At 45.9% G+C, this 17,809-nt stretch overlaps 1 protein-coding gene across 17 annotated transcripts in view; it reads left to right on the forward strand.

The window, feature by feature from the left end:
- The window catches only part of WDFY4 (WDFY family member 4), a 289,400-nt gene that overhangs the window by 130,852 nt on the left and 140,739 nt on the right, over positions 1 to 17,809 (forward strand). For all 17 annotated transcript variants that reach the window (XM_084996485.1, XM_084996486.1, XM_084996478.1 and 14 more), the window contains 5 exons: positions 5,557 to 5,656; positions 7,614 to 7,819; positions 8,606 to 8,775; positions 11,241 to 11,366; positions 16,564 to 16,728. In XM_084996485.1, coding sequence (XP_084852611.1) covers positions 5,557 to 5,656; positions 7,614 to 7,819; positions 8,606 to 8,775; positions 11,241 to 11,366; positions 16,564 to 16,728 — 767 coding nt within the window. The remainder of the gene's footprint in view (positions 1 to 5,556; positions 5,657 to 7,613; positions 7,820 to 8,605; positions 8,776 to 11,240; positions 11,367 to 16,563; positions 16,729 to 17,809) is intronic.

The raw sequence follows: 17,809 nt of genomic DNA on the forward strand, positions 1-17,809 counted from the left end.
ATGTGTATTCTGATTTTTTTGGATGTAGTGTCCTGAAGATATCAATTAAGTCTAACTTTTCTATTGTTTCCTTTAGGATCTCTGTTGCTTTATTGGTTTTCTGTCTAGAGGATCTGTCCATTGATGTGAGGGGGGTATTTAGGTCTCCTACTATGATTGTATTCTCATCAATATCTCCCTTTATGTCTGTTAATATTTGTTGTATGTATCTGGGTGCTCCTATGTTTGGGGCATATATGTTGATGATAGTAACATCCTCTCCTTGGATGGATCCCTTAATCATTAAATAGTGTCCTTCTTTGTCTTTCTTTATGTCTTTTGTTTTAAAGTCTATTTTGTCTGATATGAGCGTTGCAACTCCTGCTTTTCTGTCATGTCTATTGGCATGAAATACTTTTCCCCAGCCTTTCACTTTCAATCTATATGTATCTTTTGTCCTAAGGTGAGTTTCTTGTAGGCAGCATATTGAAGGTTTTTGCCGTTTTATCCACTCAGCCATTCTGTGTCTTTTGATTGGGGCATTCAGTCCATTGACATTTAAGGTGATAATTGATAGATGATTATTTATTGCCATTTGATCCTCGTGTTCCAGTTGATTCTATGGTTCTCCATTCTTCTTTTTTTTTTTTTTTTTTGGTTGGATGGTCTCCTGTTATTATCTGCTTGAGTGTATTTTTTTTTTTTCATTTTTTGCAAATGCAATATTTGGTTTTGGCTTGTGGTTGCCCTGTTTTTTAAGTATGCTAACCCCTTCCTATAATTGTGTGTTTTAGCCTGATGGTCCTGTAAGTTCAAACACTTCATTATTATATTAAAATTAAGAAGAGAGACATACATACAAACAAAAAGGATTATTTACCTCCTAACATCCCTTGCCCACATTTTATGGTTTTGATGACTCTTTTATTTTTTTCTTTTTAATTTTATTTTGTTTGAAGCATATTCATGATTAAATCTGTATGCTGGCTTATTTGAGTGACTGCTCTCTGATTGTATCTTCCTCAGTCCTAGTTCTTCCTCTTCTTCTTCTTCTTCTTTTTTTTTTTTTTCTTTTCTTTTTTCTTCCCTTTCCTTCCTTTCTTTTTGGTTTAGAGAAGCCCTTTCAATATTTCCTTTAACCTGGGTTTTGTGTTGCTGTATTCTTTAAGTTTTTGTTTGTTGGGAAAAATTTTTATTTCCCCTTCTATTTTAAATGATATTCTTGCTGGATAAAGTATTCTAGGTTGCATATTTTTTCCTTTGAGCACTTTAAATATCTCTTGCCATTCCCTCCTGGCCTGTAGTGTTTCTGTAGAGAAATCAGCTGATATTCTTATGGGGGTTCCCTTGTAGGTAACATTCTGTTTTTCTCTTGCTGCCTTTAGGATCCTCTCTTTATCACTAACTTTTGCCATTTTTATTATGATGTGTCTTGGTGTGGGTCTGTTTGGGTTCAGTTTGTTTGGGGCCCTCTGTGCTTCTTGTATCTTGAACCCAGTATCCTTTAGATTTGGGAAGTTTCCAGCGATAATTTCTTCAAATATATTTTCCATCCCTTTATCTTTTTCTACTCCTTCTGGAATTCCTATTATGCGTAGATTGGCCCGTTTTATATTATCCCATAGGTCTCTTATATTGCTTTCCAGTTTTTTGATTCGGTTTTCTGTCTGTTGACCAGATTGAGTGATTTCCATTATTCTATCTTCCATATCACTGATTCGTTCTTCTGCATTATTCATTCTGGTTTTTACTGCCCCTAGTTCAGTTTGCATCTCTGCAAATGAATGTTCTAGTTTTTCTTGGCTCCTCCTTATATTTTCTAGCTCCTTTCTGAGGGTATCTGCATTGCTGTTCATATCCTCTCTTAATTCCTTCAGTATTTTCACTATTTCTCTTTTGAACTCCAGGTCTGTCAGACTGCAGAGATCAGTTTCATTGTTGACTGTTTTAGGTGAGTTCTCCTGTTGGTTTGACTGGGGGTGGTTTCTCAGCTTCTTCATCTTGCTTGTTGTCTTCTTTCTCCTGAGGGAGTTGTACTCTCCGTTATCGGGTAGTGTTTGCCTTGTCACTGCCCTGGAATATTTCCTGAGGGCTGTCGTTGTTGGTCAATCTTTTTTTGAGGCAGTGTGGCTTTTCTGGAGTGTTGATGGGACTAACAGTGTTTCTTTGAAGCAAAGGAGGACTTCCTGAGGGCAGACAGGACTGGGAGGTCCACCCCACGATGGTAGCAGATTTCACTTGGTTCTCAGCACCCCCTGGGGTCTTGGGCGGGTAGCAGGGCCCTTGGAGACTCAAGAGGTTCCTCCCCAGGGCAGCCCGACTCAGAAAGACCGTCTGAGATCTTTTCCCGATTCCGCCAGGCTTGTTGCAGCTTTTCTGGGCTGCAGGGGGTCCTGCCTGGAGCTGGCAGTCCTATGCAGCTGGTCCACTAGGTCTCAGCACCCCTTGGGGTCTTGGGCGGGTAGCAGGGCCTTTGGAGACTCAAGAGGCTCCTCCCCAGAACAGCCCGACTCAGAAAGACCGTCTGAGATCTTTTCTCAAGTCGGCCAGGCTTGTTGCAGCTTTTCTGGGCTGCAGGGGGTCCTGCCTGGAGCTGGCAGTCCTATGCAGCTGGTCCACTAGGTCTCAGCACCCCCTGGGGTCTTGGGCGGGTAGCAGGGCCCTTGGAGGCTCAAGAGGCTCCTCCCCAGGACAGCCTGACTCAGAAAGACCGTCTGAGATCTTTTCCCAAGTCGGCCAGGCTTGTTGCAGCTTTTCTGGGCTGCAGGGGGTCCTGCCTGGAGCTGGCAGTCCTATGCAGCTGGTCCACTAGGTCTCAGCACCCCTTGGGGTCTTGGGCGGGTAGCAGGGCCCTTGGAGGCTCAAGAGGCTCCTCCCCAGGGCAGCCCGATTCAGAAAGACCGTTTGAGAACTTTTCCCGATTCGGCCAGGCTTGTTGCAGCTTTTCTGGGCTGCAGGGGGTCCTGCCTGGAGCTGGCAGTCCTATGCAGCTGGTCCACTAGGTCTCAGCACCCCCTGGGGTCTTGGGCGGGTAGCAGGGCCCTTGGAGACTCAAGAGGCTCCTCCCCAGGACAGCCCGACTCAGAAAGACCGTCTGAGATCTTTTCCCGATTCGGCCAGGCTTGTTGTAGCTTTTCTGGGCTGCAGGGGGTCCTGCCTGGAGCTGGCAGTCCTATGCAGCTGGTCCACTAGGTCTCAGCACCCCTTGGGGTCTTGGGCGGGTAGCAGGGCCCTTGGAGGCTCAAGAGGCTCCTCCCCAGGACAGCCCGACTCAGAAAGACCGTCTGAGATCTTTTCCCGATTCGGCCAGGCTTGTTGCAGCTTTTCTGGGCTGCAGGGGGTCCTGCCTGGAGCTGGCAGTCCTATGCAGCTGGCCCACTAGGTCTTAGCACCCCCTGGGGTCTTGGGCGTGTAGCAAGGCCCTTGGAGACTCAAGAGGCTCCTCCCCGGGGGAGCCCGTCTCAGAAAAACCGTCGGAGAATTAGGTCGATCTATTCACGGCCTGGCTAGGCTTGTTCTAGCTTTTCTGGGCTGCAGGCCTTTTCTAGGGGGCTGGTGGTGTTTGGTGCTGCTCTGTGGAAGTGTAGCCCCTCCAAAGGGCAAGCAGGCCTGTGCAGGGAGAGCCCCTGCGGTGGTAGGCTTCAGGCAATTGTTGAGGCCAGCCCTCCTGGATGGCAGGCAGCCCCAGGTTCGGCGAGAGCGTAGGGGGTGGCGGGGGTGGGGGGAGGGAATGCACTGGGAAGCACAGCTTTCTGCTAGCTAGCGGGCCTGTAAGCTTGTTGTGGCGTGGGGGGTATTCTATGGGGACCCACCCCTTCTTCTCTCCCCTCCCCAGCACGGGCGCAGACCAGGCTCTTCTCCCAGGTTCCCTCTGAGGCGGCTTTCCACTTCCCCGCCCCTAGAGTATTGCTCCCTTCCTCTGCGACAGCTTTGTTTTCTAGTCTCCCAGGCAGTCTCTGCCCCGTCAAATGGTTTAGAGACCTCCCAAGCAGTTTCCGCTCTTCCCCGCCCCCCTAGCCCGGGGACTAATCTCTGGAGCCGAGGTCTCGGTGCCCAGCCCCAACCCAGGCGTCCCCCGGCCCTTTCTTGGGGACTAACCTTCGGAGGCGAGGTCTCGGTGCCCAGCCCCAACCCAGGCGTCCCCCGGCCCCCTCTCGGGGACCAACCTTCAGAGCTGAGGTCTCGGTGCCCAGCCCCCACCCAGGCGTCCCCCGGCCTTTTCCCGGGGACTAACCTCTGGAGCCGAGGATTCGGTGCCCAGCCCCCACCCAGGCGTCTCAATTTTTGGTGACTGTGCCCGTAGTTCAGATGGTCCGTTGGGTTCTTGATCGTTTTTCCGTACTCCGACTTACTGCTACACTCTTCTCTGCATCTGGAGATTCCTCCGGTTCGTTTGATCTTTCCCCCGGTAGGAGACTTTCCAGGGTGCGGGATCCCTTTCTCCTCCGCAGTTCCCTTTCGGGAGCGCCCGTCCCGCTCGGATTCACCTTCTCTCACTCTCCTCTTTTCTCCCGTTCTGCCCAATAATGTCACGAATTTCTTGCCGTTATTGGAGTTTAGGTTCCTCTGCCAGCGATTGGTTGTTGTTCTGTGCGAGTCATTTCTTCTGTAGATGTGCTTTTTTTGTTGTGTTTGTGGGAGAGGGCGAGCGTGTCCCCCTACTCCTCCGCCATCTTGTCCTCTCTCTCATTCTTGATAAATTTTCTCAGTCTTAGATTAAGCCTGAGAAACAGGGATTACTGTTCCCACTTTGCAGATGAGAAAACTGAGACTCAGAGAGGTTAGGACCTTAGTGAGAGTTGGGTCAGAATTCAAATAGAGGAGAATTTGACTCCACTTCTTCAAGCTGCCTCATCAATTCTATTTGTATAGCATCATGGGCATGCCCTGAATTGGTGGTAAAACCAGTTGGCCAACCAAGGGAGTGGATAAATGGCAAATGGGCCAACAGTGTATTATTTAGTTAATCCTTCATCTCACAGGGAATTCATTCTAAAATTTGTATCTAACTAAACATCTTCTATTAAGACAGTATTCCCATATCCTTCAGGGTTATAACAGCACTTCAGAAGTAGTTTCTCCTTGCAGTGGACCTATATACCTCTTGCTTCAATTCAAACTCTATTTTTAGTGCCACATAGATATAGCAAAGGCCTAGCCTAAAAAGAAACTGAGCAGGAACCCAGATCGAAGATCATAATCACTGCTTTCCCCCCAATGCCTCGCTTAAGGCCCAGCACCTAAGTAGGTGCTCAGGAAATGTTGTAGCCTCTAATAATTAAAAAAAAATTCTTCTACTGGAAGATAAATTTGACCTTGTCCTTTTTAGGATCTTTCTGGGGACAGGGAGAGAGGAGCATCAAAAACATCTTTAGTTAAAGGGAACTTTAGGAACTTTTCCTGAAATTCTTTTTAAGCACTGCATGAAAATCTAGAATTCAAGGCCAAAATTTCAAGTCCCATCCATGGCCCAATCCCTGGGAGAACTAAACATTTGGTGAATACGATTGCTTACTGCAGCAAATATTATGTCTCTTTACATCCGTTTTCTCTCAAATCTGAATTTTCTTTCTGTAGCTGGAAGCCAAACATCTGGAAAGACAATCTGGCTCAGAAACCAGTTGCTAGAGATGCTGCTCAGTGTAATATCTTCTTCCCAACTTCATCTGTCCTCTGAGTAAGTAGCTCCAGAAAGAGTGATTTGGCACGAGGCCGCCTCATACAGGGTACGGTATTAAAACCTTTTCTTAATGAAAAGTTTAGCATCTCTGAGTTGGTTTTCTGCAGTGTGTTTTCTGCTCTAGTCAGAAAGAAAATTATGTTCTCTCCACCCAATAAAGCAGACCTTGCCCTAAGATATTCTGATGCAAATGTTAAATGGGCGTGAGTAACTCGAAACAGATATTGGTATAATTACAATAAACTCCTTTTGTCACCATTGCTATAGTATAATTGTTATTGTTTTGGCAGATGTGATAATTACTGATTTTGATGTCCTATACTTGGCAGACAATGGAATGGAGAAATGGTGAGCCTAAGTAACATCTATCAAGGAAAAGGCTTGCCAAATTCTTCTGCTCTTTACTATTAGTTATTTAGTTATTTTTCCAGGATAGAAAAAGAAGTATTTGCCTTCAATTAACTTTCAAAACAATGTGTAATCATAAAATTCCATGAACTCTCTCCATCTGACTGCCTGCTTTATCTCAGCTCTGGAGTCATTAATTCAGCGTCGATTTGTTGAGTACCTACTGTGTGCCAGACATTGTTCCTCTCTGAGAATGCGGTTCTGAGCAAGTCAGTCCAGATCCTTATCCTCACTGAGTTGATATTTTAGTGTGTACCTGTGTTTGGGTCAAGGAGAAACAGCAGGAGGGGAGTTACCCCTCAGTAAAACAGCCTGGCAAATAGTGCTTAAAAAGTCTCTACATTCCTAGAAAAAAAAAAGCATGGTAGAAATGGAAGATACCTTGGAGATGAGCTGGTCCCTTCCTTTTCACCTTTGTGGAAAGGAATGTGATGGAGTGTTTAAGCATCTAGGCTCTGACAGTTAGACCTCCTGGGTTCAAGTCCTAGCTCTGCCCCCAGGGACCTTTGGGGAGGTTACCTATGCCCTCTGTGCCTCTCTTCTACTCATCTATATGAGGGTAAAAAGAGTAGCTTCCATCAATGGAAATTAATGTGTGACTAGCCCTGAGCATGTTACCTGGGGTACTATCAGCATTCCATCCCGTAACCACTATCACCATCACCACCGCCACTACCACGGTAACCCTCATTGTCATCCTCATTACCATCATCATCACCAGCACCACCACCGTCATTACCATCATGAAGGAAAATGAACTCTGAACTCTACCTAAGTCATTAGTAAATAGAGGCTTGGCTAGAAGAAAGGACAGTCTCTTGACTCTTGGTTCCAGTGGCCACAGCCTCACGGGGCCTAGTGTGGCAGCTGGTGCTGAGAACACTGCCCAGCTAGGATGGATCCCTCCCTGGCTCTCAGGAGGCGGAGTCCTTTGCTGAACTTTTGCCCCAAGGGTTGGTTGCCCATCTCTTTGCCCTCCATGTCCCCCCACGAGCCTGTATTCTCTAGATTCATTGCTTTAAAATTCAGTTTTGAAAATGACAGTTAAACATGTATTTTTAGTCTACACCAATACAGATGCATATGTATTGGATTATTCGTTTAGATTAGTTTTGACCAGTATATTAAAAAAAGGACTTAAGTAACAATTATGTAAACACATGCATGACTGTATCAGGGCAATTAGATGCGTGGTTAGTCAGACATGGTTTAAGTATGAATATTACTTTGAGAAAGGCTATCAAAGGGCCTGTGTATTTTTCTATCTATTGATATATAATTTCAAATTGCTTTGAAAACTTTGGCTACCTTACACTCCAGCCATTAAGAGATAAATTCATCTATTTTACAGCATCCTTGTCAGCATTTTGTTTCACCAGTCCTGAAAAATGTAGCATATACTTTGCTAAGTGATATCCAAATGGTGACCTTAACACACCTTTTCTAGGTGACTAGTGAGGTTGCCTGTATTGGTATTTTCTGGACATGTCATTTGCTTATGTGCGAAGAGATGATTAATAGCATGTATCGACCCCTCCCCCACCAGGACAAAGGAAGAGATATTTCTGAACCTGGGGCCCGACTGGTTCCTGCTATTTGTGCAGGGTCACCTGCACCCCAGCACGGTGGTGCTGGGATTGAAGCTGCTGCTGCACTTTTTGTCAAGCCCCTCCCTCCTTGGGCGATTTAAAGATGGCCTGTCTGCAGGGTCTTGGGTGGAACGCAGCTCCGAGGGTATGGACATCATGATGGGTGAGTGTGTGGCCGTCTCCAGGAGGCCGGGGGCCATCTATGCTCTGTGAGTGAGACCTGCCAGAACCTGCTTGGGGGCTGTCCAGCTCCAGGATTGGAGGATCCCCTTGACCCTGACCATCCCCATCAGCCTCAGCCCCCTCTGACTTCCTTTTGGGGATCTTCCCCATGGCCTCACTGCTCTTCAGGTGTAGGGATGTCTTCCTATTACTCAAAGCCTCCTTAGCACTTTCCCTCTTCCTAGGCCACTTCTCCAACCCTCCACATCAGCACGGCTCTCCTGGCGGATGTGGGCTCATCCTCAGGTCTCAGTTCAAATGTCACTTCCTCTTGGAGATGAGGGGCCTGCCTGGACTAGGGCACTTCTCTTATATGGTGCTTATCATGTTCACAAGCATATCCTCATCAGGGTATTAAATTCCTTAAAGTCTTTCCCTCCCGCCACATTGTAAGTAGCTGATGAAGGCCTGGGGTTCTGTATATTTTGTTAAAACACTATGTCCTTATTGCCTAAAACAAAGGGGTCTTGTTGCCTCTAAGGTGGTAGGCACCAAAGAAGCATCTGGTTTTGAATGAATGAACAAATGAATGAGCGTGTTGGGAACAGGGAAAGGAATTCTTGTTGAGCACTTTCTTGTGTTTCTGTACCTTTGCCATGTATTTCCACCTGACATTTCTATGCGCTGGGTGAGTAGTGGGAATTTCTGGGCCCAATCCCCACCTCGGCCAGGAGGAGTAGCAGTTGTTCACAGTTGGATGTTGTGCTCCCCTCCCCCCCATCAACAGATAACCTGAAGAGCCACCCTCCCATGCTTGACCAGAGCTCCTGCCTGCTTCCTGGGTTCCGAGTCTTGAGCGACCTTCTGGCCCACCATGTTCATATTCCGGAAGTCTACCTCATCGTGTCCACCTTCTTCCTGCAGACGCCACTGACAGAGCTGACAGATGGGCCCAAAGTAGGTTCTTGGGGCTCCTGGCCTGGAGTGACACTTGATTTTCTGGTTCTGTGTGACCAAGGCGGGTCCCTAAGACTCTCTGTGACTTCCTTTCTCCATGTCTTCCAACTACCCTCCTGACCCACTTCCTTCCCTGGTGGTCCCAACCCCCTGGCTATCTCTTCAAACACCCTTCGCTTCTTTAGCCTCTGCCCCCCATGTCCCTCCGGGCATGTCTCTGCTTTTATCAGTCTCGCTTTAAAGTCTTTCTTCTTCTGGGTACAGCTAGAGAAATCACACAACAGCAGGGGCAGCTTGGGGAGGTAAATTGCTGCTATCACCATTAAAGAGCCTCAGAAAAAAAGCATGTCCCTTTACCTTAGTAATGCCCCTGCTCTTCCTCTGCCTTCTAGTGTGAACCTTTTATGCCCTGAATCTTCTGGCCTACTGGCACCCTTTGCTCAGATGACTTACCCATGGTGAGAATAGAGGCCCCCATGAAGGGGGCATTGTCCCAGGACCTAATGCTCCATTACTTACATATTCTATAACCTCCTTTATCACCTTCTCTCCACTATCAGTGGCAAAAGGCAGCTTTCCAGGGCTGGTCTGGATTCCTTCCACTCCTTTCCTGAGTGACCTCACCCTGTTATTATCCCTTCTTCAATATTTTCAGCATGTCCTTTTCCACTGACTCTTTCCTCACAGACCGTGAGTCTGGTAAATCATGTCCCACCTAAAACCAGAAGCTGTCCTCTTGACTCATACTTTCAACTAGTTGCTCTCCTGTTTATCACTCTCCTGTCTTTCCTTGGTCAGATTTCTCTAAAGAAGAGTCTACATTCACTGTATATACCTTCTCACCAGCTTATTGCTCACTAACTCACTGACTTGCACCAAACTGTGGGATCAGGTTCTGACTCCCCAGCCAGCACCAAGGCCCTTCCTGATTGGCTGTCTGACTTGTCTCTCCAGCCCAGCTTCCTCTCTCATTGGCCCTTTGTGCTGTGATCCTCCTGAGTTACCTCTCCAGTAAGACCAGTTGCTTTGTGCTTGCCTGCTCTGGCCTTCAATGAGCTCTTTCTCCCACCATCACCCGCTTAGAAAGGTGTCTACCTTCAGTTGTCAGCTCAGATGCAATCTCTTGCTTAGAACCCCTCAGGGGGGAGCCATTCCTCTTTGGGCCTCACATGCCTTCACCTCATATGGCACCAGCAGGTTTCTATTTGCCTCTCTCCTTAGATACTGAGCATCTCAAGGACAGACCCTACCCCTTACCTTCCTGGGCACCTGCCAAATAGACTCAGAGATCGTTTCTTGGTCTTAATTGCATCGAGTCAGACTCCACTGAACTGACATGGGTGGAGAGGGGAGGCTTTGCAAATAGAAGGCTAAAAGTCTCTCTTCTTGCATGTCCTTATATTTTATCTATTTAAATCTTGATATATGCTAATAATGTTATAGATCACACTTCAAAATAAAGTTCTTAATATGCTGTGCTAAGTAGAGTTCCTGTTGTGGTGCAGTGGAAATGAATCCGACAAGGAACCATGAGGTTGCAGGTTTGATCCCTGGCCTCAGTTAGTGGGTTAAGGATCTGGCGTTGCCGTGAGCTGTGGTGTAGGTCACAGACGCGGCTCAGATTCAGTGTTGCTGTGGCTCTGGTGTAGGTTCCAATTAGACCCCTAGCCTGGGAACCTCCATATGCCGCAAATGCGGCCCTAGAAAAGCCAGAAAGACCAAAAAAAAAAAAAAAAAAAAATGCTGTGCTAAGTTCATAGAAACCCTGTATTTTTATTTTTCCAAGAACATATTGCAGGAAACACATTTGCTGAATGTCAGGACCCGTGATAGATGTTTTACATATTTTATTTCGCTTGATATTTATAACAGTCCCATGGGGTAGATAATGTAATTTTCATTTCACAGAGAAGGAAACTGAACTGCCAAGAGGCTGAATAGATTGCGCAAGTAAGCCTGGCTTTTAAAAAGACACAGTCAGATCCTTCTGCCTGTCAGCCCCGTGCTCTCTCTGTTGCACTCTGCACTTGCCCCGAAGCCTTTGAATGTCCTGTGTTTTTTATAATCTCATATACAAAAATTTGTTAAAGTTGATTGAGACATTCACAACCTCTGATGTCAGAACAAAATGGCTGTGGTGTAGGCCAGCGGCTGCAGCTCTGATTCGACCCCTATTCTGGGACCCTCCATATGCGGCTAATGCGGCCCTAAAAAGCCAGATAAAAAAAGAACTAAACTCAATGCAGGTTGCTGGTGGGTCTTCAGCACCTTCTTAGAGGTGTGTGTTTTCCCTCATGCACCATCAGTGGGCAGAAGTGCCCCAAAGGGCCAGCCACTTGGGCTGCCACTGTGCTGTTTTGCCTTTCCAACTGAGGGCCCCTGGCAAAAGCAATGTGCTGGCTGGAGAGCTGGTCCCCTTCGCCTATAGCCACAGGTCTCTTCACAGCCCTTGCCTCCTCTTTCAGGACAGCCTGGATGCCATGCTTCAGTGGCTCTTGCATATGCACCGCAAGGAAGAGGTCGTCCGGGCTGGGCTGTGCACTGAAGGTGCCCTGCTGCTCTTGGAAATGCTGAAAGCCACCATGAGCCAGGTGAGACCCATTCCTCACATGCTGAGAGGGGGTGCCGAGGGGAAGACAAAACTCAGAACAGTCAACCTTGACTTTTCCCAGCAGCTTCCCAATAGTACTAAATTTAGCAGGTATTATTCAGAGTTCTTGCTAGAAGAGGCAAGGTGAGTTCCCTGTGATAACTTAGGTGTGCAATGAGAAAATCAATCTAAAAGTCCCCAGTGGAGTTTTTCTGCTTTTTTCAGAAGACACCTCTTTTTTTGTGTGTGTGTAAACATTTGACTTTCTTCACTGGTAGATTTAATGCCTTCAGTCAAAGGGAACATTTCTGAGCAACTGCTTTAAGTCAGGAGCTTTGGGGACTCTGAGGAGGGGGAAAAACAGCCTCTTCCTTCCAGGAGCTCACCTCTACCAGGGGAGGTGGGTTTTGCACTTGAGTGACCTACGAGATAGACACTGGTCTTTAAGTAGACAGATGCCTCCCAGCTACAGACATGACACAGAAAGCCTTTGATTCAGACTTTCAAAGTCCACCAGAGGAAGATAGGGAGGTTATTTCAGACGTGTGGAGAGCAAAGGCTGTGTGGCCTATGAACAGGAGTAATTACGAGCCAGGTCAGCAAGAACTTAACATAAATTCCAGGATGCGAGATAGTGAGTCAGAGGGTACCTCAGGCATTTTCTTGCTTAGGAAGGTTGCATTAGGCCTCGTACATGTACCTTCCTCCGTCTAACATACATCCTACTGTCTTATATCGATGTTCTTGGCCCTGTTCTCATAGCCGCAACTGCACAGCCAAACTGATGGTGATCTCATAGTTGAGTTCTTTTACATTTATTACTACTAAAGTTGATAGAATTTTCATCTGCTCATTAATCATCTCTATTTTAATGTGAATTGCCTGTTTCATCTCTGACCAACTTTTCTGTGTGGGGTAATTATGCTAAGAAAGTATAGATAAAAGTTTTTGCTTTTTTAAAGAATAGGAATATACTTAATTTTTTGATCATATGTTTTTTTTTCCACTTGCTTATGATGAAGTATATCAATAAATTTCCTTGCATTCTTGCAAAGATCTCATTTTGTCACTGTTCTTATTCCTTTAGCATTCCTCCTTATTTTGTTTGTAAATATTTTATCTGTGATTTTGCATTCATATTTATAAATGCTATTAGGTTGCAGTTTTCTCTTTGTCATATGTTGTCTGACTTTGATATCAGTATTATGCTACCTCGATTTTAAAAAGTCTTCTTTCTTTTTATTCAAGAAGATGTTAAACCCATGATTCTTCTATAAATATTCCTATGAAACTTCTTGGGCCTGAATTTTTCCCACTATTGCCTTGTCTCCTTGACCTAGTTTGGGTAATTGTTATTTTAAAAGATCTTCCCATTTATTCAGTTTGCCCAAATGGTCTCTTTTATTTATTTATTTATTTTTTTATTTTTTTATTATTTTCCCACTGTACAGCAAGGGGGTCAGGTCATCCTTAGATGTATACATTGCAGTTACAGTTCAAATGGTCTCTTTTAATTCATTTGACTTTGTGTGATTATTCCCCTCTTCTTATTCTTAATTTGTAAGTTCATTCTCTCGCTTTATCTCTCCTACCTCATTACTTAAGGCACTGAGGACTGGTGGATTTATTTATTTATTTATTTATTACTTTTTAGGGCTGTACCCCCAGCATATGGAAGTTCCCAGGCTGGGGGTTGAATCAGAGGTACAGCTGCTGGCCTACGCCACAGCCATGCAGATCTGAGCCACATCTACAACCTACGCCACAGCTCAAGGCAATGCTGGCTCCCCAACCCACTGAGCAAGACCAGGAATTGAACCCTCATCATCATGCATACTAGTCATATTTGTTTCCGCTGCCCCACAATGGGAACTCCTGGTGCATTTATTTAAAGAGGCAACTTTGGATATACTTATCATTCTCCTGGTTTTTCTTCTGGCTAGTTTTAAGATTTTAATATTTGACATATTCATTTGTTGTTGTTTTCTAGAGTGTCTGTGTTGCAGATGTAAAGACCTTTTTGACTCATCTTTTTCAATGTCCATCTAGTTGACCTTTTTAGTTTTTATTGCTGTTACCCATTGCTAGTTTAGTTCTGCCCTAGTCAGAGCATGTGATCTTTACACTTTCCATCTCTGGGAACCTTATTCATGGTTCCATTGTAGACCTAATGTGCAGTTAATTGGGGAATGCATGAAAAAACACATATTTTCCGTTTGCAGTATAAGGGGTTTATTAACTTTTTAATCAATTAATGTCATTTAGAAAGAGCAAACAGAAGGAATAACACAAATGCATTCAAAGTAAAGGAAATATATAGATTACTGAGGAAGTAAAAAAAAAAGCCAAACATTTAGATTATAACAGCAAACATAAAATGGGTAACTGGTATATTGCAACGTGACCCTTAAACTAGGTCAAAAAAACTCAACCTTCTGGAATCTAACACACACATAACGAAAGCAATGTCACTCAAAGATTGTTTTGGTTCAATGAAGAATCTGCCGTCATTCACCAAATATTCTAGATAAGCCTCAAAATAAAAAAGGTGAAAACTGGAAGGGCAAGAGAAAAAGGGCGGAAACACGATTTTAGTGACTAATGCCAACCTATCTTTCTCAGTTTATTTCATTTTATTTGTTTTATTTTTTGCTTGGAACTTTGTTATTATTCCCTTGAGTAGTCGTAACCGTAGATTCATTTGCCTGTTCTTGAACTTGTTATCAATAGAATGCTACAGTATGTACTCTTCTGTGTCTGGCTTCTTTCACTCATTATTAATGTTTGTGGAATTCACTCGTGTTGTTGTATATGTCAGCAGTTCATTCTTTTTTATTATTCTTTTTTATTGTAGTATAGTATTATGATAATGGATCACTATTTATCCATTCTAGGTTTCTTTTTTTTTCTTTTTTTCTTTTTTTTTTTTTTGTCTTTTTGCTATTTCTTGGGCCGCTCCTGCAGCATATGGAGGTTCCCAGGCTAGGGGTCCAATTGGAGCTGTAGCCACCGGCCTACGCCAGAGCCACAGCAACGCAGGATCTGAGCCGCGTCTGCAACCTACACCACAGCTCACGGCAACGCCGGATCCTTAACCCACTGAGCAAGGACAGGGACTGAACCCGCAACCTCATGGTTCCTAGTCGGATTCGTTAACCACTGCGCCATGACGGGAACTCCCATTCTAGGTTTCTATTTGGAAATATTATGAATAAAGCTGCTATATCTTTTGGTGGCTGTACATACACCTTTCTGTTGGAGATAGACCCAGGAGTAAAATTGGAGGTCATAGATATACGTGTGACTTGTTTTAGTAGATATTGTCAAATAGTTTTTCAAAATGAAGTGCCTGTTTATACTCACCAGCTCTTATTCTAAGACGCTTCTAGTTGCTTCCAGACCTTGTCAATGTTTAGCACTGTTCTGGTAGATGTTAGCCATTCTGCTGTGTGCAACTCTCCTTTGGAGAAGACAGCATCATCTCCATTGTGCAAATGTAGACACTGAAGCTGTGGAGGTTAACTTACTCTGGCAGGGTCACAGAGCAAGGGCATGGTGGAGGCATGGGTGTCCAGCATTAGCATTTCATTCCAGGGCACTGCCTGGGACCTTCAGGCAATGCTTGTTAACTCAATGCCTTGGATCCAAAATTCTTCCAAAAGTCCAAGTCCTCTATGTCTGACCTTATCTCCCAGCTTCTTCTGTATTTAGCCTGTGCTCATCACTGTGAAAGTAATCCTGAAACACTCCACTGTCTCATTTAATCTTCATGAAATAGGTCATATGACAATTTTTGTTTTACAGAGTTGGGACTGAAGGTGTTGGGGGATTAAGAAAGTGGCACAAAATCGTACTGTTAGTTAAGTAGCAGAGGCTGTATTCGAACCAGGCAGACTAACTTCAGAAAGAGCTCTCTGGACTCCAACCTCTGGTATTCTCTCTAAATCTAATATCTTGCTGTACAAACCTGGTGGATAAGCCAGATGTATGTAACTTCAGAAGCTGTTTCCTTCTGCCTGCCTGCTCAACCCATACCAAATTCTCACCAGATCCTGGAAATGAGATTTTAAACTTCTCTCTAATTGTCTTATATATATTGCCTTTTTTTTCTTCATTTACGTTTGAGTTTTCTAGAATGAGGCTTAGTTTCAGGCATTCAGTATCTACTTGGCAAACAGGACATCCTAACTCATGCACAGGGGGCCAGGATTCAAAATAGGCTGGTGGGGAAATGAGGAAGCCATGGTGGGAGGTGGCTGGGGCTGAGGAACCGGCCAGAGGAAGAGCTGACGTCCACCCCTAAGATCTGTAGAAGTAGGCTGCTGGTCGCTCAGTCTAGCTGTTGGCATGGCTATGTAGGGAGTCACTCTGATATTAAGGTTGGTCAATTTTCAAGTTCCAGACTGACCATCCAGGACAGAGTAGGACCTCAGGCAGCAGCTGGACACATTGGGACTAGAGTCAGTGGCTGGGCACAGGTGGTCAAGGGAGATGGGCTCCAGCAGGGCACTAGGGTGCAGCCAGCATGGAGGCTCAGCCAGATGGCCCAGATCAGGTTATGGTGTGGGGCAAACTGGTGCCCAGTACTGGGTATCACCTCAGTGCAGTATGATCCATTCCAGACCCCTGGCTGATGGGGAAGGGGTTCCTTGAGCCCAGGCAGCCTTGGCCAGGGTTTGTCCATGTATCGGCCAAGGCAGGGTCTATAGCTGGGAGCATGACTACTGAACTGGGGAAAGCTGGGGTCAACCCTAATTGGCAAACTCTCTGAGCACAGAGGCTGTATCATACCACATACAGCAGTATGGGGAAGACAGATGTTATAGCCACCTTGCCTGGGTTCAATTCCTGGCTCTGCCCCTTATCTGCTGGCTGAACATTAACATACTGCTTAACCTCTCTGTGCCTTTGTCTTCCCATGTGTAAACCAGGGGTAGATGTAAAAGCCACCACAGGGGGTTGTTATGCAGTGAGAAGAGGAATCCGTGTGAAGCCCTTAGAGCAAGCCCCCACATCTTAAACCGTTCCTCAGTTGATGACCACTACCCATGCTAATCCATAGTCCTAGGTGTCTTGCAATAGGTGTCTTGTTGAGAGTCTCAGAAAAGAGGTCTTATCCCTAGATTTCTCATCCCCTGGCTCCTGTGTACCCCCAAGTCATGCTTCTACGCATTGCCTCTCATGAAGTGTGTCCTCAGCCCCCTGCAGGTCCTGGAGAGAGCGCCTGGGAACGGACTTTCCCGGCCAGCGTGCTGCAGTTCCTTGGCCTTGTGCACAGCACCTACCCCCAGGATCCGGCCTGGCGGGCCCCGGAGTTCCTCCAGACCTTGGCTGCAGTCACCTTTCCCCTGGGAACCCATAAGGTAGGACATGCCTCTGCCCTGCCACAGTGAGAGCAGCGGTGAGTGTCATCATCCTTCAAGGGTGAAGGGCAGAGGTCCCCCCACTACCCCCCAGAAAAAATTAACAAATGTTTTAAGGCAACTTGGCTGGAACCTTAAGTAAACAACTTGGGTAATTTTCCTTCTCTTGGCGTCACATCATTTTTGGCTCTGAGATTCAGTAACTTTTTGAGTTGTTAGGAATCTTGGTAATGAGAAATGTGGTGGCAGAAGATCAAGTCTAATTCTATGTGGAATGTCTCCTCAGTGATAAGGTGAATCAGCACATTCCATCCCAGGACACCTGGACGGTGCCCCAGCCAGGGGAGGTGCGGAGCTGGAACAGAGTCCTGTCTTCTTTTTGGGACTCTTATCCTGCAAAGCAGGCCACGGCTTCTTTCCATCAGAGGGTTTACTGAGGCCTGACTCAGAGGGCAGAAGGACCAACTGGGGTGTTGAGGACAAGGTGTGAGTGTGGGGTAGAGATGGCACTGTGGGAAGAGATGCGAGTGGGTTTGAAACCAAGAGCCAGTCCCAGCAGGTCAAGGAGACTCAGTGGGCTAAGAGCATCTGGAGCTGATATGGGGAAGAGGGGTGAGGACTAGTGTGAGGATGGGCAGAGACCCCCTTAGTAACTGTAGCCAAAGGAACATGCTGGGCATGTTGGTAAGTGGAGGGTTTAGAAAGCCATGCAAAGCGCAGCAAGGGCAGCTAATGTTTGCCCCATAATTACTGGCTCAGCGACCATGTAAATGAATGAACCTGCCCTTTGAGCTAATCCTTTCCAAAAGTATATTCATGAGGACAGCCTCCATCTACTGAGCACCTACAGTGGTCCTGAGCCTGGTGTGTCATATACCCTCACCGGCCCATCACAGGCGATGTTAAAGGGGGAAGTGAGATTCAAGGAGGTGAAGCGACCCGGACCACTTTCCTCCCAGTTTAGTGGGGCCATGAGACCTATCTCACAAAATGGTTAAAAAGATCAAATTCAGCACAGCTTACGTGGTTAAGAAGTGACAGAGCCAAGATGTAAACCTTGCTTGCTCAGCCCGCAGCCCAT

This window comes from Sus scrofa, chromosome 14, assembly GCF_054392235.1.
Source record: "Sus scrofa isolate SSC_HxYL_T2T_F1_AM1 chromosome 14, Sscrofa_HxYL_maternal_Yorkshire_Landrace_v2.0, whole genome shotgun sequence".
Taxonomy (NCBI): Eukaryota; Metazoa; Chordata; class Mammalia; order Artiodactyla; family Suidae; genus Sus; species Sus scrofa.